Consider the following 27,484-nt stretch of genomic DNA (forward strand, 5'->3'; position numbering starts at 1 on the left):
AAACACTGTTTCCAAATAGCCACAAGGAAGATTACCAACTTTAATAAATTTAAGGGTATGCACAGTCCTACCAAACATTTTTGCTTCATGTGTATAACAACCATGAAGTTTCTCTTCACAGATGTCTGAACGGGGTTGAAAAGAGCATCCCTCCTTTAAAAAAGAATTGTATGAAAACAAATATTTATTTCATTGTGGCCTTTAATCTTCATAAAGCTTGTAATATATTCAGTAGCATTTTGTACCATGTTATCTCATATTGTTCAAATTAAAGCATTTATTTGTATAGTATGTGCCTGTGTATATGAAACTGTAGCATCACAGATGGTAGTGAATATAGATGCTAGTTACACCATAAACGTTCATATCCCACTTAGAAATTGGAATAAGCCTGTTTTTTAATGGCTCTCAATAAAAAATCTGTATTTATTTCTGAAAGAGTACGTTTGTAAAGGTTTAGCATATTTGAGACAGTACTTTTCTGTACATTCTGGGAATGTGAGGGTATATGTATATGTAACTTTCTGTCTACATGTTTTTATGTAATTGTAAAATACACCTTCACTTTGGTATCTGTTTGTGGGGCCAGACACCATTAAAGTGGGTATTCTCCATTAAGTGAATACACTTCTCATATGACCTTCACCTTGGTGTCAGATTGTAAGTTCATGTTGGCTGTCACCTTGCCCTTCAATACCTACTTGAGTTCATTTGGTGAAATTAATATCAACAATGTTGAAAATCTTGTTTCCTCTTCAGTTAACGATGAACATTCAAACAGCTACAAGTTTGACTTTTTTCTTGGTGTTCTTGAAATATTAAATCATGTTCTGGGCCCCATTCCTCAAAGCGATTGTAGCGCTACAACAGTCGTAAGTCTACATTCAGGTATGTGAGTTACGATCATCTTAGCGCTACGATCGCTTTGAGGAACAGGGCCCTCGATTCCCTCTTTCTGGAGATAATTTTTGGAATGTCCACATAAATCCACAGCAATATTAAAGTATACTCTTAATTGTTTAATCCAGAAATCATGCCCAACTGGACAAATTGCTCAGGAACAATATCGTCTAGATTATTCAAGTGTCACTTTAATTTACATCGACTCCTCCTTTTTGAATGTTGGCATGACCATGTAGGTTCTTCTACCCTAAATTTTCCTCAGAGTAACAATCAAAATTCGGACAGGCTGATGTGTTTGAAACTGTCCACATCTCTTCCATTGTTGCAGTTTCAGTATGTAGTGCTAATTTACAGCACAGCCTATAGATTTCTTCCTATCAACATTTTTCTAAAATGATTCATGTATTGATTGGTGAAAACAGCTGTTGCCTGTAGTGGTTTGTCCTTCTGGGTCTAGTATAGTGTTTATTGTAGTGTTTCTGCACTAGCAGTGGGTATTGCCACATTGTTGTAGTTAGTAGAAGCAGAGAAGTAAGTGTTACTCAAACTCGGGTAGTATCTAAGTGCTATATTTAAGTTGAACTTAAAACTTAAACGTTATACCCCATTGGATTTGTGCTGGAAAGTTTAAGAACATTAATGCTTCTAATGGAATTGTTGTTTAAGTTTCTGGCGAAGTGTTTATTCAGGCACAATTTAGTGTTATTTTAGTTTTACATTTTTATAACTCCTGAGAGAGAACATTTACTTTCCTGCAGTCAACATGGGAGTTGTGTCCATGAATGAATGCAAACGCTGGGTGTACTTTTATCAGGTGATTACGGAAATGAGTTTTTGGATGAACCTGTGTTGATGATGTGGAAATGAGAGACTGGACTGAAAAATATGTTGTATTATGTATGTGAAAATAAGTATGATCAGAGGGTGGTGATACTGTGGTACATGTAATTGGTACATATTCTACACTTAAAATACACAGGGGGCATGGGATAGCCTAGTAGTAAAAGCCTTCACTTGTCACGTCAAAGACCTGGTTTCGATTCGGGACATGGGTACAATGTGTGGGGCCCATTTCTGGCCTCCCTATGTGACATTGCTGGTATATTGTTAAATGCAGCGTAAAACTAAACTCACTCACACTTAAAACACACAGATGGTGTAATTGAAAGCAGACCAAACATGTTTAATTGATTTATTGAAAAACTGATGTGTATGTTTAATTGTTTTGAATTGCTTTTCCGTTCTAATTATTTCCAGAAATTAATTTGGGATTTAAGCTCTGTGTCTGAGGAGATGATTGTCCAGTGAAGCGCCAGTAAAATGTCAAATGATCTCGTTAAGGGCAGTGTTGACCGAATCGGTCTTGTGTTTGTAACCTGTATGTATCCAATCGTGTTATCAATTGTATCGCCTGCCCATTGAGTGTAAGATGACCAGTGAAGAAACTCTGGAAATATGGAGATGTGTGATTATTTCTGTGAGAGTGAAAAAATAAAATTATGTTTCAGATATTTATTTTGGCACTTGTGTTTTCGATGAACAATGCTCATTCATGACATCTAAATTTGTAATAAATTCATACAAGTGATTTATGTGTTGTGTTGTTTATATCTGACTTAGTTTCAAACAGATCAGGGGGCGGTGGGGTAGCCGAGTGGTTAAAGCGTCCGCTCGTCACGCTGAAGACCCGGGTTCGATTCATGGGTACAATGTGTGAAGCCTCCCATACCAGCTTCACGTCGATGTGCAACATGTCAGTGTATAGTCGTCGTCCACGCGACGTTTAAACAACGGCACCCACCGTTTCTGGCCCCTGATATAGGCCTCCCAGTAACCCCCGTCGTGATATTTCTGGAATACCTCTAAAAGCCCCGAAAAACTAAACTCAATCAATCAAACAGATAAACGCTGAATATATGATTCGTCACCATTTATGAGTATTTCGTACCAGGAGACCATGCCTGCGTGCGCTCTTAAAGAAGATTGGAATTGGGTTTTACTTAATTTTGGGCAAAACTTAAAAAATGACCGATTTTACTCTCCAGAATATTTCTCTGAAGTAATTGTCAACGGTTGTAGTGTCTAGAAAACGGTGCAGCGTGAAAATGTATAACGTGGTGACCAGATTTGGTGGCAATATAATATTATGACCTCGTAATCGATGTGTAAAAACGCATAGTAAGCGTTTTATAAGTATCAGTATTGCGTAAATTATTATTATTTTGTGAAGACAGGTCAGATAGGTTGAATATTGCAGAGTCAAACAACGGACACGTTGCACCACTGAATAAACGATCCGCTTTGCCTTTGCGGTGAATCAGCCCAGCTAACAATTTCACGTTGTCACAACCTTATGCTTTCGTTGTTACAACGTTATTTCTGTGAACTCCTGTGTTGCGTCATTTTTTACGTCGCCACAAGGTAAAGTTATTTATTCTGACACATTTTGTTTTGTCTTAAAGTGATTTGATGCTAACGTACTGTACGTTGTGTAACGTTCTATTTAACGTTAATAATTGAATAGTTTTCCCTGTAGCAGTACATAAGAAACAAAGCACAAAATTAACTTCAATGTTTATTCGTCAATTTGCATGTTGTTGTGATCGTGTTTTCTGAAGTTGTAGCTGAATACTTAAGAAAGAGTGTCAAAGTGAAAGGTTTTGCAGAAAACTTTCGTGACGCCAAGTTATAAGAAACGTTGTTATAACGTTGAGGAGCCCCAAGCATAACGTTTCCTAAACGTAAAATTGCAAGCGTTATAACATGACGTTATACTAACGTTGTGACATCGTTGAGTCATGACGTTACCAATCTACAACATCCCCACAACGTTGCGAAAACCTTGTGTTAGCTGGGAGCGTGACGAGGCATCGTTTTCTACCGTCCCGGGGAGCAAAAAGGTCGGTGGGTCGATCCCCGACAACGTCATTTTACATGTCGCTTGGCACTTAGGGACAAAGCGTGGACTAAGTCAGTGTGTGTGTGAATGTGGTATCCACATTAAACTGCGGCATTGTGTCTTTACTGAGGCCTAATGGACCATCACAACCAAACCAGCTTATGGTCCGCGCCATTTGAAAACAGAATCATGAAACAGTTAACAGAGATAGCTGCGTGTGTGTTGATACTTTTAAAATGAAAAAAAGCCACTCTGACTCAGGTGATAAGGAATATTGTTGTAAGGGCGAAATTGCTAAGTGCATTTTTCAAGATATACCCATTCACTGTGTTATGATGACGTAGTAAGAAGCCGGGAAAGGGTTGGCAGTCAGATGACTTCAAGCGATTGTATATAGGGGAATAGCATTTGACAGGATTCTTTTGGTAAACATTGATTGAGACTTCACGCGTGGGCCTAATATATGTTTTCACAAAAATGACCTGTGAAGACCCGATTAGAATTGTCCGGGTGGTCTTCAGCAACTCATGCTTGTCGTAAGAGGCGACAAACGGGATCGGGTGGTCAGGTTCGTTGACTTGGTTGATCGATGCTCATGTTGTTGATCACTGGAAAGCTTGGTCCAGACACGATTATTTACAGGCCGCGGCCATGTAGCGTTAAACAACAAACCAACCAACCAATTTCATAGAACTTATGTAAATACTTCATTTTGACTCTCCGCTCTAGTTGTGAATGATTTGGTTGTTTTGTTGTATATATTCCAGTATTATGGGGCGGTGGGGTAGCCAAGTGGTTAAAGCGTGGCTCGTCACGCCGAAGACCCGGGTTCGAATCCCCACATGGGTACAATGTGTGAAGCCCATTTCTGGTGTCCCCCGCCATGATGTTGCTGGAATATTGCTAAAAGCGGCGTAAAACCATACTCAGCCAGTCCAGCATTATGATAGCCGTTTGCAAATAGTCAGTTTGGACCAGTCAATCCAAGTCATTGATACGATCATAGAATTGGGGTGCGATGACGCACATAGTCACCGAACTTTCCTCACCAACTCCCCATTACAGAGTCCAGCTTAATTGCGTGATACAACCGAGTTGACCCAGAAACTAATTGGTATTTTTGTTTGTTGTTTCGCTCGGCAAAATTCCATCTACATGACGGCGTGTTACGACGTAAATTGTAATAAAAACGCAAATTGTAATACTTGCAGCAAATTGTAATAAACTTGACGTAAATTGTAATAAAAACGTAAATTGTAATAAAAATTGACGTAAATTAATACGCAAATTGTAATAAAAATTGACGCAAATTGTAATAATTTTCGTTGCGGTAAAATGTAATAAATGTTTACGTAAATTGTAATAACAGTTTTAATCACTCGTAAATACGCGGGTGTTTGTTTTTCGTTGCATTTCATACATCAAATAAGCTTGTAAGGGCGATAACTCAAGAAAGAAATGATGGATTTTGTTCAAATTTGGTACCAAGGTATATTGGCGAGATTCACCGACACAAGTGAAATGGAGTGACCTTGAGATAATTTTCAAGGTCACAGCAAAAATCTGAGGGTTTTGCCAATATAAAGATTGTTAGCGCGATAACCCAAGAATGAATTGACAAATCTTAGCTAAATGACAAAAATGATATTCGTCCTGATATATAATCGATATAAACTGTCCTCTGTATCATGTCTTTTCGCAAATATCTTTTGAGGTTTTGATATGTATAAATATAAAGTGTGGGTGGGGTAGTGGTGGGTTTCTAACGGGTATATCTAACACACTTGCATGCATGTAGAGTCGGAGAGGTGGGTGGGTGTTCGGGTATAACTACGAGGGACGTTCAAATAGTAGTCAGCCTCACCTAGAATATGATACAAATGCAGCTGTTTTTATGGTTTATTTTTCTACATATTATTTGTCAGCCTCAAGCAAATTGGTTTTGCTATGTTGCAGCCTCACGATCCCCATTTTGTGAGACTTTGTATCTTGGCTTGGTACTCCCCCAAAACGTAAAATCTGCAATAAAATGCATCACAAACTTCAGGAAACAAAATATGCTATGTTTGAGATTGGTAGAAGTCGGCTAGAATCAAACTTAGATATTAAACTTCACAAAAACGCAATTTCAAAACTACAATCGCTTGTTCAAATGACTCATCATTCTGTTTACTGAAAGAACTCGAGAAAGAAATGAAGGATTTTGTTCAAATTTGGTACCAAGGTTTATTGACTGGAGATTGGAGATTTACCGACACCACTTGAATTTAGTGACCTTGAGGTCATTTTAAAGGTCATAGCGAAGGTGTAACAGTTTTGCACATGCCAAGCTTGGTAGCCGCGAACTCAGGAAAGTATTAATAGTTTTTGATCCAATTTTATATGAAGGTGTATTGGCGGGAATCCCCCTACCTACACCAATTGAAACACAATATGCAAAAAACATGTTGTATGTCGGTAAAAGTCAAACATAGATATTAAACTGCACAAAAAAGACATTTTAAACTATAATCGCTTGTTCAAGTGACTCCCCCTTCATGTTTACTGAAAGGGCTTGTTTTGGAGACAGTACCCACCCCCTTTCAGTTGACGTCATCATAAGGATATAACTCATCCTAAAGTTTTCACTTATTCATACATGGTGTCAAGGGTTCAAACTAAATACTGAATGGTCACACAAGTGTCAGCTCTCAATATGTTGTATATTTGGATTCCCCCAACACCAATTGATTGGGAAACTTGTGCTCATTTTAAGTTCACAGTGAAAAGTGTTTTGCACATGTCTAACTTTTTAGTGCGAAAATACAAGACAGAATTAATATGTTTTGCTTAAAGGTAGTACCAAGATGCGTTGGGAGTATCGTCTAACGCCAGTCCAATTCAGTGACCTTCGGATTATTTTCAAGGTCACAGCGAGTATTCTTGCGATATCTCCAAACTTAATGGATGGAATTTGTTTGCATTTTGTATCAAGGCATCAGATGACAGTTTCGGTAACGTTTACATAATTTTCAGGGTCAGACAGAGGATAATTGCGACATTCAGATATCGACATGTGGCGGGGGTAATAGCTATGTTTGTGACAAACGCTTTGTCATTACTAATATTCAAATTTTTGTTAGCATATGGTTTCTATATAATTTCATGTTAATTCTTCCAGCTGTGAGATTATTCGTGACACGTCTTAAAAAAGCCAGAGATTATTTGTGTATGTTTAAAGTTAATTGTTTTTCATTATGGAGTTATTTTCGATGTTGACGCAAGGACATTTTTTACGAGCAATAGCTTTCAATAATTTAATGTTATTTCTATTACATTTTGAAGTTCTTCATAGCATATCCCAAAATAACAGGATATTGTTTGTTTACGCTTTGAAATATACGTTTCTTTTTCTTCATTTTCGAATTATTTTCAATGTTGACGCAATGACATATTTGAAGTTAATTTAATGTTTTAATCATATGTGATTTATTATGATTTATGTTTCGATCATACATTCATATATTGCGTTGTCATAGTTTAACCTGGTTCGTATTTTTTTCTTCATCATATTACTACATATTATTGTATTTTTATGAGAGGGAATTTTAAGTTACATTTGCTAAGGATATCATAAATCGCTGGCGCCTGGTTATTCCTTGTCACATAGCAGTCAATCTGTCTACTCATTTGTTGTATTTGATTGATGCATATAAAATAAAATGTAGAAATGATATTGAATTGCATCATTTGCTTCAAGGAATCGATCAGATGTGCTCGTTATCAAAGTAAAGTCAAAACTTCTTTCTGTAAGGTATACAGTGGAAGTTGACACCTTAATTGTTATGGGTAGACCAAAGAAATCATTTATTTAGTTTCACCGCTCAAAATTCAACAAAGAATTCAACGGGTGGCATTAACCTAAAAAAATGATCAGAACAATGCTTATAACATACGAGGGCAAACATATCGGGGATAATTTGTTTTCATGCGATATGCACCGGGTGAAATATCACTTTGTCATGGTGACATGACATCATGAACAATGTTATGACGTCACGTTGCTTCTAAGAAGCCGCCTTCTAAATACAACGATGACGGGGAGCCTGCCTTTGTTGGAAAGTAGATTATCGCGTAATTTCCGCAATTAAAGACTTCGGTAATAAATAGAAAATTATATTCGTGACCATAATATGCTAGGTTAACGACCTAAATATCGGCATATCCCTTCTCTGGTTCCGAAAATACCAAGACAGTTACCAACGTCCCAATAGTGTCCATATATTTTAGAAATCTATAACAATAAAGCACAACCTCACTACTTGTTTTGATAAATGACAAAGGATTAATCAACCATATTAAAAGGTTTTCAGGCTTGAAGGACGAAGCTCATTAAAATCTATTGCCAGCTCCCTTTTAGAGACTGATAAAAGGTTCGAAAATGTGGGTCATAAATGCATGAAAGTTTTTATTGTTGTTCATACCCGTTAGGCCTCACGCCACTACATGTATTTGAGATATAACCGTTAGAACCACCACCACCCCCTCTATGTCTTAAAATATGCTAAAATAACCGTTAGAACACACCACACCACTTTGCTGCCCATTTATTCAATTGGGCTAAATCATAGTTGAGAGTTGCTTCTATGGATTTTACATATTTTCCCGCAACACCGATTGATGTGTCATCGGCCAACATTATTGTGTGTTCAATAGCAAAAAACAGTTAATAGTTTACAAACTAAATTATAAAAGCAAGGTTTCTTTTTATCCACTATTATGTATCATTTAGCATGTGTTAAGTTGTAGAAACGCTACACTTCAAAGAGTAAATAAGCACAAGAACTTCCATTTGTTTTCCGTTGTCAGATCACATAATGCCAATGTCATCGCTGGGCGTGGGACGGGAAGTGACTGAAAAGCAAATCAGCTCGGAATACTTTCTGGGTTCAAAGACAGCTATTTAACATTAATGGCTGGTGTAAATCACATAATGCCAATGTCATCGCTGGGCGTGGGACGTGAAGTGACTGAAAAGCAAATCAGCTCGGAATAGAAGCTGTGTTTCAAAGACAGGTATTTAACATGAAAGACTAGTGTAAATTTTGCAGTAATTACTTTTTAATAACGATCGAAATGGGTTGACCAATATGAATAATCTCTACATATATGCCTATGAGTATGAAGTCAAGTACATGTAATGCCTTGCAAATGGTATTATTGATAAATATAACTTGACAAACGTTCAGCCATTATTTGGGGGTATCCTCCCATTACCCCTACATCCCATTACCCCTACAGCTTATAACAACAAAGTTCACGGTCCAATGCACTGCTAATCCCCTTCCTGTTACCTGGACAGTGGACTAGCCCATGAATATAATACACAGATATCTTCCTGGTCGTGACATGAATATGAGCAGCAGGTCATGTTAACTTTTTAATGTTAATGTTTGTCTTTTAAACAAGTCTCTATCCCAATTTGAGGAGATGGCCCACAGCGTCAAGGAACTGCATTGGTGTTTTCAGCCCAAGATTGAGCTGCTCCTTGAGGCGACACAAACGATGCTCCATCTCTCTGGACACTCTCTTTCTGCTTCTCTGTGCTGCTCCAAAGACTATCTGGGAAATGTTCGCTCTCTCAGCGTGTTCAACTTTCCTGATCGCCTCCACAATCGGTAGATGTTGGGGTGTCGATGTGGGAGTGCCCGGTTCAGGCGGTTGTGGAATCCCTCTAGGTTGTTGTTTGTCCTTGGACCTGTTGTTGAGTGATGGTTCCACATTCTTAGTGTGTAGATAACCCTCAAATAGGACTTGGGTGCTACCTCTCCGTGACATAACAAACTCAACATTGCGAAGACCAGCCATGTTGATGTCATGTTAGTTTGTTTCCAACATTTATATACTATACTAAGTCATCTCAAATTACTAGTCTCATCTCAGTGTCAATTTCAACATTTACTTCATTTCATCTTAACAAACTTTCTCTAACCAAGAACACCTTAATCCTTTCTAATTTGTATACACAACACTTTACTATACTAAGTCATCTCAAATTACTAGTCTCATCTCAGTGTCAATTTCAACATTTACTTCATTTCATCTTAACAAACGTTCTCTAACCAAGAACACCTTAATCCTTTCTAATTTGTATACACAACACTTTAATCGCTCCCATGGGTAAGTTCATTATGCCAGACAGGTAAATGCAGTGTGTTGTTTTAACTAATTGTAGGGGTACTGGGATGTAGGGGTAATGGGATACAACCTATTTGGGCTGTGGGGTAGTCTAGTGGTTAAAGCGTTCACTCGTCACACCGAAGACCCGGGTTCGATTCCCCAAATGGTTACTATGTGTGAAGCCCATTTTAGGTGTCCCCCGCCGTGATATTGCCGGAATATTGCTAAAAGCGGGTAAAACTAAACTCACCCACTCACTTCATTATAACCGACACTGTCCATGTATTTCATGCAGCCCCGACTATTTTGCCGTCGCCCATGTCCGTGTATGAACCATACAGAGACACATACAAATTGGATGTTACAATAATGTCAGTAAAAGCTGATATCATCTAAATGCGTTTTCATGCAAGATTAAAGAGTTACAATGCCTTTAAGGAGATATGCAAATAGGTGAGGTGAGGTGAAATTGGGTTTAACGTCGTACTTGAGAATATTTCGCTCATATGACGACGTGCATGCGTGTGTATGTGTATGTGCGGCTGCTTGTACTAGCCCAGACTGAAGCTGGTTTTATAGTGCTAGCCCACTGAGATACAGATATGCAAATAAACGATAAGAAGGAATCTCGTAGCATGCTGTTACTCTGTAATCAACGAGTGAGCGAGTGAGTGTGGTTTGCGCCGCTTTTTGTAATATTCCAGCAATATCTCGGGGGTGGCCTCACACATTATGCAAATATGGGAAATTGAACCCGGATCCACGAGCGAACGCTTTAACCACTAGCCAAGCAAACCGACCCTCCATGATCAACGAGGACACGTGACCAGAACATAATTTGTTAAACATCAAGCACATTCCTATGGTTGTTTTCATATATGGACACAGCAGATAATTTTATATATGCTTTCATTCGTAAAGTGAAGTATGTGTATATATAAAATTTTATTTTCTCGCATTGCCATTGAAAAGCATAGTTTTATTACTTCCTTTTTAAAACTGTTTCTGAAGAGAGAATACAATGCAACCATTCTGAATAACACATATAGCATTCAGATTTAAGATTCACAAATCTTAATCGAGACGGGAAGCTATATGAGGACCTTAGGAGAACGCATAACTTGTCAGTTGACACGATTTATCATCAATGAAGATCTTACCGGACCCGAGCAGTGGTCTTGTATAAGAAAGTTGAGGCGTCATGGGTGACCAGCGGGGTCATGCATCCTCATTAAGATGGGGGACGGGCCGGCGAGAAAGGTGGCCAACAGCACTTCGATGAAGTGTGCAAGTCTACTAAACTCAAGGTGGTGATAAGTCTGAGTCAAGACAAATGAATACTATTACAGTCATGAGATAACTTGTTTGAAATACCCATAATGCCCTTGCACGATCTCATGAACAGTTACTGTCGATAGTCATCATGACTCCATGCTTTACATATGTTAACATCAGTATAACTGTGCATAAAACTGTGTTGTTTACAGTAACATTGCGCTTTTGCAGAGATTCACATGTGATGTAAATGAACAATTTATATGATTTAGATAAGTATGATAATATGTGCTCATGAAGTTGTCAATGCCTCCCTTCACGTCTTCAGTCAGTGACACGCACTGCCAGATGTTAACGGTGAACGCGCTGCGAATGTTGTGAAGCATGTGCACGTGAGTGTGTGGGATGCACGAGCAGTGTATCCGTGCTCTACATGCTATGTAACGGTTCTACAGACAGACAACACGTACTTATAATAGATCGTCCATACAAGTAAACTGTGAGCTTCCTCCGATGATAACGAGTCCCAGTGTACCAACTTGATTTTTATGCATACTATGATTTTGCTTGCTTGGTTCCTCATTTCATTAAAATGCACATACGAATACACATTTGTTTGCATCTCTAACCAGGTGTAATCTTGAATACGAGTGGACGTTGCTTAGCATAGCATTGACTACATGCATAATACGTTGTGTAGTATATGTGCAACATATACAGTATTGCAGTATACATATTACAGTAAGGGCTGGACAGACGGGCAAATAATATCGGTCTGTGACTGTGATACAGACAGGGACAAGGTATGGAAAACCAACAATTTGGACAACAGACCATTGTTTGGGTCTTTTAATTGTAAATATGATTCAAATAGCTTAACCTAGATTTGGATATCCTCGAATGTACATTTGGTTGAAACTGGAAAATATACATACGCTCAATCACAAGTGTCTCCAGGTCACGGAGAACCATTGGTGTAGGGGCATGTATTGCAATTCTCGTGCGTTTGCATGTGTTGTTGACGCGGCATGGACGCCTTGTAACATCACTATTTGATTATGATTCACAAACACATGCTCATGATATGGTCGGAATCATGCCACGGATAGGCAGATATTTATCATGAAAACAGGTTTGTATGTAGGTGGCTTGAAACTTGCTTTTACAAAGGCCAATAGATTCGATCACAATACTTTTCGTTTTACAACTTTTTTTCTCTTAACATGCTGACCTCAAAACTGATTTAAATTCTAATCGCTGATTAAAGAGTAAGACAATAAATAGTATGCCAAATTATCGTTATCATGACAACCCTGCGATATTTCACCTTATGTAAGAGAGTAATAAATGCGATGCTAGGTATGGCAGTACTACTGCAACTGATAGTGTCTGTCGTAAATTTTAATAAGTTGCTTCAACGCTATCACTAATCACTGGGTATGTATACAATTATATGTGTGATTGCCTCGCTAGTTTTCTCAATAATCTGAATACATGTACGTAGCGTGAAACCGGCAGATACCTATAGAAGAAAGTGTTTGCCCTACCTGTAACAACGATGTCCCTTGTATATAGAAGGGATATAATATGGGGATGAATGGCATGTACTTTTATCTTGGCCCGTTTATGAAGATAAATACTGCGATCTTTCACAATAATCTCTCTGGCTATCAGATTGAGGGTACTTTTTAAACATAACTGGTATTTCAATTATTGTATTTATACAGTAACATTCTTCAAACGTTCTCCACATACGTCCGTCAGATACATCGCGCAATACCCCTTTCTCTTTTGATCTCTCAAACGACTGTTAAAAGTTCGGAGAATCCTAGTCAAGTTGAAACATCTTAACGACTATTCCCTACTATTCTGTAACATGCACATTGTACCTAAAATGGGTAGAGCTTCCGTTCGGGGGAATATCAGAAGGACAGCGATACACTTGTCTCCAATGTTGTAGAAGACACTCCACTTACTTAGGAAAACAATAACAATAATGAGATATTGCATTCATGTCGGATTCAATTATTTCGGCCCCTATCAGATGTGAACTTGAACATGCAAGGTCTGCGTCTATGTCAGACTAAAGGTCTACGAGTTGTGTAGCAGCACTGGGGCGTAATAGTCATATAGGCCTGCTCCAAACAACGGAATATATATCTTTTGAGAAGGACTTTTCCGACGGGTAAAGGTACAGCAATGCAACATTACGAAAAATCTTTTTTTTTCACTATTTTTCATTTCATGTCTCACAGAATATATAATTTGATGGGCGAGAGTTTTTAATATCGTTCTAACTTAGTCGAATTAAGTCAAAATGAGTTGAATTTTGTGTCATGATGCTTATAAACATACACTTATTCATTTACAACCTCCAAAACATGAATTCTAAGCAAACTTAAACATTCTCGCCCACGGGCCACTGTTCGCCCATGGGGCGGCCCATTGGCGAGCGAGTTTAAATCTTAAGTTTTCGCAAAAGTTATTTTTCATTTTTTCATCCTTGGCATATATTCATAACAACTGCATGTTTAATTTGGTCAAATCACTTGTAAGAAAGTACCCACAGTGCGGAGAGTTTCTGGACTTTTGTGAGTCCAGAATTAAACTGTGACGTGTGAATGACATTTGTTATACTGTTAACACAGCGTGGCAAAGTCTTGCCGCCATCAGTAACATTTGAAACAGATACAAAATATTCATTTAATGTTTGAGCTTTATCCAAATCTGTAAAAACTGAAGGTATCCCAGAATCATCAGTGACAAGAAGGGGAATGGGTCCCGATGAAGTACTAACCACCTGATTGAGTAGACTGAGGTGATAAATAGTTATCAAAAATAGATTAAAAGTTTCCCTTGGCTATTCTTTTCAGATTATTTACTTTATTCCTTTGCTTTTTGTATTGAAATAGCTCAGAAGTATTCAGAGATCGAAATGCTTTTTTCCTTAGACGTTCTCATTTCTTTTAAGTATGTTACGAGGGGCGTTGAAAAAGTAGTCAAACTAACTATATTCTCGATGTCCAATGTTTGAAAAGAAGCTTCCATTCTATTTTGAAGGAATCATTAGCAAGGTCATATCCAAAATTTCATGTGGGTAATGTGGTTAACGAGATATTAGTCATCACAACATTGGGGTATTATGTTTCTTGCAAATTTGCAGAAAATGGAAAACGATCTCCCATTTGGTATCTAGTAATTTAATAGTCTGCTTATATGGCGCTCACATCCAGGCACATTGCCTGCTCACGGCGCTACGTACATTACTATCCCCGATCATAGGACACTATCGTAGTTTCCGATACTTTTTCAACTCCCTGGGGACTGTACAGCCATGCTGCATGTTAGGCGCAATGAACTAAACACTCACATTGCCAGCACATACTCACGGGTACCCATTTTACAGCTGGGTGAACTGATAGCAATGTAGATCTAAGTATCATGTCCAAGGATACTACGCAAATGTGCCCATCTCGGGAACCGAACCTCGGTGCCTCCTCGAAACGGGGCCTTCAGCGTGATAGGCAGACGCCTTACAACTGCACTATTGCGCTATCTCTTGGATAATGGTATACCCTCAGATAGTATCATATAAAATATGTTCAGCATAGTATTGGATGACTTCCCGTCATCATCAACATTCAAAGATTTGGATTGCTTGATTTACATTTAGACGGGGACTGTTTTTTTTAGGACACCCTCATTTTAAATTTTCAAAAACATTGTGTCCAAATATACAACATATTGAGAGCTGACACTTGTGTGACCATTCAGTATTTAGTTTGAACCCTTGACACCATGTATGAATAAGTGAAAACTTTAGGATGTGTTATATCCTTATGATGACGTCAACTGAAAGGGGGTGGGTACTGTCTCCAATACAAGCCCTTTCAGTAAACATGAAGGGGGAGTCACTTGAACAAGCGATAATAGTTTAAAATTGCTTTTTTGTGCAGTTTAATTATCTATGTTTGACTTTTACCAACATACAACATGTTTTTTGCATATTGTGTTTTAATTGGTGTAGGGGGATTCCCGCCAATACACCTTGATATAAAATTGGATCAAAATCTATTAATACTTTCCTAAGTTCGCGGCTTCCAAGCTTGGCATGTGCAAAACTGTTACACTTTCGCTGTGACCTTTAAAATAACCTCAAGGTCACTAAATACAAGTGGTGTCGGTAAATCTCGTCAATAAACCTTGGTACCAAATTTGAACAAAATCCATCATTTCTTTCTCGAGTTCTTTCAGTAAACCGAAGGGGGAGTCATTTGAACAAGCGATTGTAGTTTCAAATTGCCTTTTTGTGCAGTTTAATATCTAAGTTTGATTCTAGCCGACCTCTACCAATCTCAAACATACAAAAATGTTTCTTGCATATTTTGTTTCCTGAAGTTTAATTTGTGATGCATTTCATTGCTAGTCAGCAAGGCTATTCCATTTGTCCGAACAACAACATACGGAGACAGATCATTTAGCAGACCGGGTGCTGTACTCTGGAATTGATTACCTGAAAATGTCAGAAAACGGAAAATATCAACAGTCTCCGATGTTGTCGCAAAACCATCCTCTTCAAACGAGCATTCGACTAAGCGCACATGAGCAGGACTCTGGATATGTAGCGCTATACAAATGTCTAATTTGATTTGATTTGGTTTGATATACCCGTTAGAAACCCACCCCCACCCCACCCCACTTTATATTTATACATATCAAAACCTCAAAAGATATTTGCGAAAAGACATGATACAAGGACAGTAAGAGATTTTATATCGATTATATATCAGGACGAATATCATTTTCGTCATTTGGCTAAGATTTGTCAGTTCTTTCTTGGGTTATCGCGCTAACAATCTTTATATTGGCAAAACCTCGCCAATATACCTTGGTACCAAATTTGAACAAAATCCATCATTTCTTTCTTGAGTTATCGCCCTAACAAGCTTATTTGATGTATGAAATGCAACGAAAAACAAACACCCGCGTATTTACGAGTGATTAAAACTGTTATTACAATTTACGTAAATATCTATTACATTTTACCGCAACGAAAATTATTACAATTTACGTCAATTTTTATTACAATTTGCGTATTACAATTAACGTCAATTTTTATTACATTTTACGTTTTTGTTACGTCAAGTTACTGCAAGTATTACAATTTGCGTTTTTATTACAATTTACGTCGTAACACGGCGGTCTGTAATATGTCCTGTCCAGAGAACCTTAATAAAGTGGACAGGACCCATTGTAAATGTTGCGTGAAACGGTGTTAAATCTCATCATCGATGGTCCAGTGTTACTTCTCCGTTCCATTATCATTAATACCCTGAACCAACTCGCCATCGTTGGCTCGTTTTGGGTCCGGTATTAAGTTTCTAAACAGCTAGACTCATTCGTTTTGTCCACGTGGTAATGAAATAGGGAAACAGACCTTGACATGCTCTGTCACTGTTCTCTGACAATGATTATTTGACTACGTTAAATGCCTGCGTCATCTTTGGCAATGGACACGTGACCGTCTGGAGGAACATGGTGTAATTGTCCCAATATTTCAGCAGGTATCGGTGGTATCTGGGTCATTCTGGAAGAGTTCAGTAGAATAACATCTTTGTCGTGTATGGGGTAGCCGAAGACCCGGGTTCGATTCCCACATGGGCACAATGTGTGAAGCCCATTTCTGGTGTCCCCCGCCGAGATATTGTTGAAATATTGCTTAAAGAGGCGTGAAACCATACTCACTCACTAACTTTGTCGTGTGTGGTATATTAAAAGAAAAAGGGGCTTTACCTTAAATTTCCTCCGTGTGTGTGAAGAATGGAGAGTCATTGGCAGTATGTCAACATATTCTCTGAGTAAAAACAAACTCCAGGGTATATTTTCTAAAGATAAATAATTTAATTGGTTATTATACAAGACAATGGGCCCCAGCAGTGGTGCGAGGGACAACCTTGCTACACAACACAGTATTTACAATTTGTCGACATGATCCTCGGTACAACATTTTCATTCTCCATACACCCAGCGGACAGACTCGCTAATGCTGGCACCTGGCGGAGAAACTCTGTAGCAGCAGCGCCTAACGCATAGACTCGGTAACAAATAGACACCTAACGGGTGCATATTCATAAGCTGTTTTATAACATATTAAAGCAATCAAACAAGCGGAAAATATGAGTGCGATCAAATGTAGACATGCTCAAATCATACATAACCGAAAATTACCCGTTTACTGTTTCTGCAACTGTTAACAGATATGTACACAATAAAGGTATTATGTAACCAGTAAACTAGTGCCACAGGCTAATTTACATCCCAACAGATCTGAATAAAGCTGCGAAGAATATCGTTTCAGAAAATAAAGGATGAGTATACAAAAGCTTCATCCCCGTAAATATCCACTCTGCAGTAGAAAAGGAAAACAAAAAACTTCGGACGGATGCCGGACGAGTTCCAACCCAAAAAAACTTTCATATCATTAATACCGTCACGTGTATACCGTTAAACAAAACAAACGCACAATGCACTCCTGACAGCTGTGGAGGTTTTTCACACTGATGCGGTGTCAGTATGATAAAGATACATTTTAGAAACCTAATTGTGATGTACTGAACAAAAAATATTATTTTAGGGATATTCTGTAGTGGATACTGAGCACCCAATTTAAAAAATATCCCCCAAAATTTTTACGATCCGTAACCTTTTTGTCCAGTACATAACATAAGAAACGGATAAAGGAGAAACAAGTTATTATTTGAATCAGAACATAACTTGGAGAATGACGACGTTCTTTTCAAAGTTTAATAGACATGTATACGTAACTATGTTCATGGAACTCTCCACATGGTAGTCTGATTGTCCAGCAGCTGGTTGGCCAATACCGGCTAACGTACAGCTGAAGCTGTATTGCCCAAATCAGCTGTTAAATACATGCATACAGGGTAAGTGTTTCAGCCTTCTGGCACAGTGTTACCTCACAGAATAACATTGCAGCAAACTGTTACCTAACAGAATATCACAGTAGCGAAATGTTACCTAACAGAATAACGTTGTAGCAAACTGTTACCTCACATAATCACATTGCAGCAAACTGTTACCTCACAGAATAACGTTGTAGCAAACTGTTACCTAACAGAATAACGTTGTAGCAAACTGTTACCTAATAGAATAACATTGCAGCAAACTGTTACCTAACAGATTATCACAGTAGCGAAATGTTACCTAACAGAATAACGTTGTAGGAAACTGTTACCTCACTGAATGACGTTGTAGTAAACTGTTACCTCACAGAATAACGTTGTAGCAGACTGTTACCTCACAGAATAACGTTGTAGCAAACTGTTACCTAATAGAATAACGTTGTAGCAAACTGTTACCTAACAGAATGACGTTGTAGCAGACTGTTACCTCACAGAATAACGTTGCAGTAAACTGTTACCTCACAGAATAACGTTGTAGCAGACTGTTACCTCACAGAATAACGTTGTAGCAAACTGTTACCTCACAGAATAACGTTGTAGGAAACTGTTACCTCACAGAATAACGTTGTAGCAGACTGTTACCTCACAGAATAACGTTGTAGCAAACTGTTACCTCACAGAATAACGTTGTAGCAAACTGTTACCTCACAGAATGACGTTGTAGCAAACTGTGACCTAACAGAATAATGATGTAGCAAACTGTTACCTAACAAAATAACGTTGTAGCAGACTGTTACCTCACGGGATAACGTTGTAGTAAACTGTTACCTCACAGAATAACGTTGTAGCAAACTGTTACCTCACAGGATAACGTTGTAGCAAACTGTTACCTAACAGAATATCACAGTTGTTTTCTTACGGAATTACCCTGCTGCAATCTGTTGCCCAATGGACTGAATCTGAAGTAAAGTCTTACTAATGTTGTAGGAAATTGTTACCTTACGCAACTGTAGCAAACTCTTACGGAGTAACGTTGTAGCAAACTGTTACCACATGAATAAAACAGAACCAACCTGTTAGCTGGCTGAGTACATTGTAGCAAACTGAGTAACAAATGAGTAGCACTGTAGCAAACTGCTTTACAACTGAGTAACATTGAAGCAAACTGCCGTACAGCTGAGTAACACTGTAGCAAACTGCTTTACAACTGAGTAACACTGTAGCAAACTGCTTTACAACTGAGTAACACTGTAGCAAACTGCTTTACAACTGAGTAACACTGTAGCAAACTGTTACCTAACAGAATAACGTTGTAGCAAACTGTTACCTAACACAATAACGTTGAAGCAAACTGCTTTACAACTAACACTGTAGCAAACTGCTTTACAACTGAGTAACACTGTAGCAAACTGCTTTAGAACTGATATAACATGGTGTTGTCATGGTGGCAACAATGCACCAGACTGAACTGTTCCTGTTTCATACTGTACGCGCAGGTGATCAAATAAAATTATAATTGAAAATTGAACGGACCGATACCGTCCATTTTAACACCTATGACCTTTCCCTAATTCTTAGTATACAATTACAAGTTAGCAACGAGGTGCAGTATCACTCCGAACACAGTCGTGATAATAATATTCGAGTATTTTCAAAGTGTAGGTTGACCTCGTTTTAATAAAACATCGATTGTTTGTGTGTCATACGAGCCTGTTTTGTGTGAAGGTTAGTACGTGTGTGTGTTTCGCCCGTATCACGTTTCAGTGTGTAACATATGTCTCATGAAGTTCTATTTTCGTGTCGATAATGGCCCGGCTCCGAGTAATCTTTACAAATCTGGAAACTGAACGTTATCATATAACCAAATTACCAGCAGATACTTAATCAAATACAACATGATTTATGACGTTTCCATGTGATACTACGAAAGTCAAGGTCGTACAGACGTAGTGGAACAAGATGACGTAAGCCGTGGCGGTAGAAGCGTACAACCAACAATATGTCAGAGAGTGCGGGTGACGAAATATGGTTGTCGTTAATATATTCGATATCAGAAAGTTGATTAAACGATGCCTTAATACCATTTTAATACGTCATGATACAACAGCATACCGTAATAATACCACAGTGATGTCACAATTCAATAGCGACGTCATAATATTATGGTGACGTTTCGTTAAACCATCGTGCTGCGGCATTATACCACGGGATACGTCATTATGCCAAGGTGAAACGTCACAATACCATAGTCGTACGTCATAATACCATGGTGATTAGTCATTATACCATGGCGACACATAACAATAGCATTGGGATACGTCATAATACCATGACGATGCGTCGTAATACAATGGCGATTCGTCATAAAACTATGACAATACGTCATAATACCACAGTGATAAGTCATAATACTATAGTAATACTTCATCATGCCATGGATACGTTATTGGTATATAACCAAATGGACCAGTAGGTGTTCTGTAAATGAGTGCTATATTCAAAGGAATATTCAAAGCTGCATTGGTAGCAAAATAACACCCTTAATAGTGTTGCTTACAGAAATTACATTCCACTTTCAACGAATAATTGTTGATAGGCCGCAACAAATTTATCTTATGATCGGAAAAGTCTGATACTATCTCAATATTTCTCACATATAACTTCAATAGAAACGATAGTTTAATGATTCAATCTTTGGATTCGAGATTCAAGGACATTCCGACTATAGTTTGTTTCCTGCACAGACATATCAGTTACCCACACCTCTTTGCGCCACAGTGTCTAACATCCTGTATACCGTACTTCCTCTGATACCAGTTCTGTCATTTCAGTTAACATTTAGTCCTGGTCAGCATTTAGACCGTCTCTCGTCAGTATCCAGTTGCCAAGATCTTTCGACGAGAAGGGACGACAAGATGCATAAATTTGGTACACTTTGTCATGGGTACCAATACCAATAATTCGATCACCAATACAGGATAGTTTGCCAAATAGTCAATTATTTGTCGTATTTGTCTATAGAATGTCACTCCCAGAAAGGGGAGGGTCGGGGAGGGGCTCTATCCCTGAATACACATCCCTGTATCAAAAAAAGAAAGAAGTGGGTGGGATGACCCTTGTGGATCTGCGTATGAAGAGACCAATCTCTCATCCCCAGTCGTTATCCCGCGTCTCTTAATGGAGGGAATACGGTACTTCTTCCTGCGTTCTAACATACAACCCTACCTCTACTCAATGTTATTGTCAAACCTTGACTCCACACACACACTGAACCGTCTCCTTCAACACTGACGTCTATCTAAACATGGCTCCACAAAGTTACTCGTCGGAAGTTACACAACGTCCCGCGCTATCTCACAGTCGCCATGTTGTATCTAGGTGGCGCTGCTAAAACATGATTCGTTACCTATTGCCACGTGTTACACCTACCCGGATCAACGACGTATTTTTCACTCCGGTCACAGCACTACAACAAAGACGCACACAATTGTATTCCAGTGATAGAATCCGCTAATCCGAATCCTTGGCTGAAGCATCTGTGACTTCATGAATCCAGGTTCTGTTTCATGATCCACGTCATAGATGACTACCACAGAGCTTACCGACGCTAACACACATACTCAATATCTCAGACACTTATACGTCTAAACACCACTTCCCCCTGAATCTGAATATATCGTTAAACTAATGCACCAAATACTGATCCTACACTCGACACCGAGGTTTTGATTAAGAAACGTGTGTTCAGCAGCATTCATGACCAACCTTAACATGGCTCGATTTTCGCACATGGAACCTGCACTGGTGCAACCTCATATTAATGCTATCTTGCACCTAATGCAACCTCATGTTCATGCAATCTTGCGCCTAGTGCAACCTCGTATTAATGCAATCTTGCGCCTAATGCAACCTCGTATTAATGCAATCTTGCACCTAGTGCAAACTCATGTTAATGCAATCTTGCACCCAGTGCAACCTCATATTAATGCAATCTTGCACCTGGTGCAAGTTAATATTTTGGCTCACCAGCTTCATATCTTGTCGTGATATACTGTACGAATAACTGTTAGGTTGGAAGTTATGTATGCAGGAAGACTTCCGCGCCTCAGTTACCGTGTCTAACGTTTAGTTTTACATATGTACATCAGAAAAACGCAGCATTCTTATCTGTCCCCGGGGGTTCCCCGTTTACTGCGTGACTAGACACCGTGGATGTCACGAACCCTTTGACTTGTGGTTTGCTAACATCCGACTGACTGTTTGAAGTGGACACCTCGGAAAAATCCGAATCGAAAGACATATCAAAATCCTGCAAATCATCCTCGTTCTCGGGCCAGGGCCCTAGACTCTGGATAGCTGGTTTGGGAGACGGCATGTCAGGGTTGGACCAGGCGCCATCTTTACCGTCGAAATAGTAAGTGTGATCGTCTGATCCAGTTTGCCCATTGGCTTCAGAGAAGGTGAACCTCTGTCTAGCAGCGGACGGTTCGTGCTCCGAGTAGAAGGAATCATTGTGGTCGATATGTTCTACTGGTTTTAAATGTTCCTGGTTGCCATGGTTCTCATTATTATCATCATTATTATATTTAAACACATGTTGGTCTACACTGTTCGCGTTACAGTGAGGCGAGGCCGGAGGGCCATCCTCGGAATAACCAAACGTCCTGAAAGGCGTCAGACCGTTGACGTTCTCTGTTGTAGAGTTGTTATAGAAGCGACCGAAGCTTGTTAAGGGACCTTTATAATTCTTCTCGTACTGCCCTAGCTCCTCGTCGGAACCTTCCTCAGCGATTGGTTCAGCAACGCCGTTGATCGGGACGGTGTCAGACCGGCTGTCGTCAAGACCAGGACGATCTGAGATAGAGCTTGCTCTGGAGGATGACCTCGATGACACAACAGCTTGAGTCTTGAACACAGAGGCTTCAATTATTTCAGCCTCTGCGGCATCTTCGCTGACAGTGTCTTCAGGTTCTTCTCTGATGGATTCAAAACACAACCCTAAACCTCCTGGTCCATACCCTGCTGCGTAGTTTAAAGCTAGAGCTTCTTCAAAACCTTTATCAATTTCTGTTCCAAATTGAACATTACTTGAGTTGCCAGGATGGTCAAGGTGAGTTGTTTGTAGTGAGCTATCACCATGAGCAGACCTGGGTGAGAGATCATCCTCGTCCATCCAGGGCGGGCGTCTCCCCTCGCGGTATGGCTCCAGAGTTATCGAACGATCACTTCCGGGAGTCCCTGGCTCCTCGTAATGCTCCACCACACCAACAGTCACATTTTCAACACCGACATCACCGGGGACATGATCCGGGTCTGTAGTGCTCTCTTTGTTCAGCTCGTCCAAACCTTTACAGTCTGAAGTAACTCCGATCAACATTTCATCAAATGCTTCGTTCATGTCCATTGACATGCTAGTGTCGGCGACGGCGGTGTGTTGGGTGTCAAGGATGTTGTCGATGTCATCGTCCCCGTACGTGTTACTGGCGCCTTCACTCTCACTCTCCTGGTGACGAATACGGGGCATATTGTCTGTCAGGCTGTCATGATGATAGTCACTTGACATGTAATAAAGACTTACATCACTTCCGGTTTTTTCGCTTCTCACGCGGCTCAGTGCGTTTTGGCGAAGCCAGTTTATTTTCAGTCGGATCCTCGTCGCCATCAAAAGCTTCATTTACAAAAATGGCGGGAAGATGTTTGCGTCTCATCTGTTCCTTCCACTCCACACGGGAGGAACTGGACGCTGTCCGTCTCAAGTCGTCCCCCCTCACAGGAGTGGACAGGAGGGACTTGGACGGACTAGCGGGGGCTAGATTCCCGCATACTGTTCCTCCCACTATCACTCTGCCGTGACGTCACGTCGTGGCTGCCGACGTACTTAGCGCTGTTTGTCATAATAACCATCCCGTCATCTAAGTCAGTTGTCTGAGTTTCCAACATGCCGCCATTGCTGTTATCACCATGCACATGGTTCACCGCTCCTTGTATAACGTTGCCGTTAGCCCGGACAGCTTGCCCGTTGGCGACGTGGTTGGAGTTGCCTCTGTCGGTGACGACTGCTGTCTGTCTGCCCGGGACTCTGGACGCCACGCGAACTGTTTGACCGTCCACGTCCCGTACCTTTCTTGTGTAAGACTGTAGGGTGCAGGCAGATGGATCTGGAAGTACAAGAATGGCACTTATTTTAGCTCGGTACAGTATTTCACTATAGTGCATGTCAACTACTACATGTCAAACCTAAAATATTAATAATATTCTATAATGTTCTTGTATATGAGCACATGATGAATGAACATCAGAGAACTGAAGAAAATTATAGGCGACTCAAATCAAACATAGCAGTTTTTATGTTTATTTCCACTACGTCTTGTTTCATTTGTACTTTATTGCAGAAATAGACAAATAAGCGAGCCATGAGTAGTATGAAATAGATCACATTATATTACGTAACTTAGAAACATGATTTGAAATATGAAGTTCTGTGCCAGAGTGCGTTTGAACTTAACTGTTTCAGAAATATCCTTGAAAGACCCAAAACAAATAAATAATAAATTATATGTAATTATACAATTAAATATCAAATCAACTTATACTACTGTTCTAACTTTACTTCTTTGATGAAAGGTTAGCGATAGACAGCACAGATAAATTTTGCAACATAACATAAACAAGATGGCCGCCTTGACGATACTCGACAACTACACCCGAATCGGATAATGTGGGTTCAAGAACATGAATACAAAACTTCCGATTCCATACCATAAGCATGTTTTAAATAATTAATATGACCTTCCTTCCGTTAATTTGTTGAGAAATTCGAACACTTAATTAACAAAATGACATCCAAACACACCAACAGGCACTGCCGAGAGCACGTGCACTCGACACGTGCATATGTGCACGTGAATTACTTACCAGATGGCCTGAATGCGTGGCTCAGAGACTGCACATTCAACTTTATACTTTGTTCATCACAAATTAGTTTTGAATAATCATGAACATGAGCAGATATCGGAATATTAGTGTGTCGACAATAGTCATTTATCTTACCTCACACATAAATGTCGCTTTCTGATTGGCTGAGCGCTCTTCTACTATTTTCAATGTACCCCGCTTACAAGCGAATAACATGTCAATGTACCCCGCTGTCAATGGCAACTCATTTGGTACTTCGTGGTAGTAATTCTTTATCTTGAATAACATTGAATCACGTATGATGTACGGAAATTACCGATGTTTTGTGAATGCAGATCGATGAAAGGGAGATAACTCTAAATCTGTTTTTCTTGTCAGCAAAATCTAGCGATGGCTACAAAAAGATTTGTACCCGTGCTTCAAACAATTCAAAACTAACATTAAGGTGTTCGGTAAGATAAATACGTTGTTCACTGGTCCCTCGGGGCCCATGGGTTGATGTACCCTCGATGTTTGTTTATGTTCCCTGAGCCCGAATATTAACAAACATCGAGGGTACATCAACCCATGCCCCCCTCGTGACCAGTGAACAACTTATAATGTGTGGTCTATCCATGTTAAACTGCGGCATGGTATCTCAGAGAACATTAACAGTATAAAATTGGTCTTCAGCAAGCCCATGCCGGTCGTAAGAAGTGATTAACGGGATCGGTTGGTCAGAATCACTGATTTGGTTGACACATGTCATCGCATCCAAGTTGCGTAGATCGCTGCTCATGTTGTTGATCACTGGATTGTCTGGCCCAGACTCGGTTATTTACATACCGCCTCCATATAGCCGGAATAGCTGCGTTAAACAACCAACCAAATCAAATCAATCATACACAAGCGCGTCACTCTTTGATTGCGGAAACGTGACGTTAAACCCAATTTCATCTCGGATCATTTGGGTAAAATACATGATACGGGCTTTGTACTGAATACCAACGGATCGTGTTTCAGGTGGAACACTGGATCCATAACAACTGACAGCCCATCCTTCCATCTGTATGGAGCTGCGACTCTTATGTCTCCACATCAACGTCATGCATTTATATCGACATATAACCCGTACATCAAACTACGCTATATATATATTCTCAAGATTTCAAAAAGCGTACATATTATAATAATGATAATAATAATTCATTTATATAGTGCCTAGTATCCATCTGACTAGTTGCTCACTGGACGCTGTAATCAGAATCTGATTATTATTACCCCGGATAACCCAAGCTGCCTGTTAGGCGCTAGAAGGTTATAGTCACTTGACTTTATCCCATCGGGTACCCATTTTCTGCTGGGTGAACAGAGGCAATTTTGAACAAACTCACTTGCCTAAGGTGACACCACATGTATCACGTGCTTCGTTGTGGGGCAGTACTGAAGTCTTAGGCACTCTCAGGAGTCAAGCTGCCAAACACGATCACCCATCCAAGGACTGTTCGAGCTCGACGTTGCATAGCTTCAACTGATTTGTGAACTGAGCTCTACGCACAGGACCACACAGGATATAAGGATCAACCGATATCTTTCCTATCACCATTGTTGATATCTCATGGCAAATTTAAGTTTGTAACGAGAAGAAAATGAATGTTCTTTTACGTCTCCTGAGAAGTACATTTACAAAGAAAGAAACATTTACAAACTCAAAGGAATCGGGACAGTTGAAGTGTTGGAATCGTTTGTTTGGCGCTCAATAACAGATACTTACATTCGTTGGGTTACATTTTGTGATGTGCGGTGTATATTACATCTATTTTTGAGAGCTTTGATACGAATCTGATGAAGTAAGCGATCTATTTAAACATTTCACAATTACTTTTCTCATTATCTCACATTTTGTCATTTTAATATTTTCATTACCTATTATCTGTTTGTTTCATGTTAGAAATGAAGTAAAATGGGGTTAAGCGACGCGTATGCGCGTACTTGTGTGTGTCCGTGTCTGTCTGTGCGTGCGTGCGTGTGTCTGGCAGCTTGTGGTAGCCCGTCCAATTGGCTGTTTTGGAAGCCCACCTACTGAGACATCATGCGGCAGTTTAACATGGACTCAGAGCCGTACAAGCCTTGTTTTATCCCCCTGACCAGGCAGAGAAACAACAAGTACCACCTGTAACGTTTTTCAGTATGTAGAAGCTCTATCCACTTGCCCACGGAGGTCAACATCTAAAGGGAAAATAGAGACAAGAGTTGTCCCCCTGTTTGTTGTTTAACGCCACGCTCAGCACTATTCCATCTTATCTGTAAAACCTCGATTTGGGATCGGAAAATCAAGGGGTTGTTATTATGAGCAACGATCCAGTCGTAGTGCCTAGTCAACGAGCGAGCCCAACTATCCCTTCCATAAATTGCGACCCGTGAAGGTCCG

At 39.6% G+C, this 27,484-nt stretch overlaps 2 protein-coding genes and 1 long non-coding RNA gene across 3 annotated transcripts in view; all 3 read right to left on the reverse strand.

Moving 5' to 3' along the window:
* Positions 1 to 17,768: 17,768 nt before the first annotated feature.
* LOC124287180 lies at positions 17,769 to 18,411 on the reverse strand. The gene is made up of 3 exons (XR_006901202.1): positions 18,368 to 18,411; positions 18,244 to 18,305; positions 17,769 to 18,212 (listed from the first exon to the last, which is right to left on the reverse strand). It is a non-coding gene; the product is annotated as an uncharacterized LOC124287180 (long non-coding RNA).
* Positions 18,412 to 21,169: 2,758 nt separating this feature from the next.
* Positions 21,170 to 23,833, reverse strand: LOC124287178. The gene is made up of 2 exons (XM_046723664.1): positions 22,136 to 23,833; positions 21,170 to 22,102 (listed from the first exon to the last, which is right to left on the reverse strand). The coding sequence occupies exon 1, from the start codon at positions 23,831 to 23,833 to the stop codon at positions 22,304 to 22,306; it is 1,530 nt and encodes a 509-aa protein (XP_046579620.1). The 3' UTR covers positions 21,170 to 22,102; positions 22,136 to 22,303.
* An 84-nt stretch (positions 23,834 to 23,917) lies between these two features.
* LOC124287179 overlaps positions 23,918 to 27,484 on the reverse strand; it is a 50,000-nt gene continuing 46,433 nt past the window's right edge. Inside the window, exon 3 of the mRNA XM_046723665.1 lies at positions 23,918 to 24,317. Coding sequence (XP_046579621.1) covers positions 23,959 to 24,317 — 359 coding nt within the window. The 3' untranslated portion in view covers positions 23,918 to 23,958. The remainder of the gene's footprint in view (positions 24,318 to 27,484) is intronic.

Source organism: Haliotis rubra, unplaced genomic scaffold (genome assembly GCF_003918875.1).
Source record: "Haliotis rubra isolate DU_JTF1 unplaced genomic scaffold, ASM391887v1 Scf4, whole genome shotgun sequence".
NCBI classification, from domain to species: Eukaryota; Metazoa; Mollusca; class Gastropoda; order Lepetellida; family Haliotidae; genus Haliotis; species Haliotis rubra.

Coding starts and splice junctions, on each gene's coding strand:
- LOC124287178 (XM_046723664.1), bottom strand. CDS start 23,833: ATGAAGCTTTTGATGGCGACGAGGATCCGACTGAAAATAAACTGGCTT.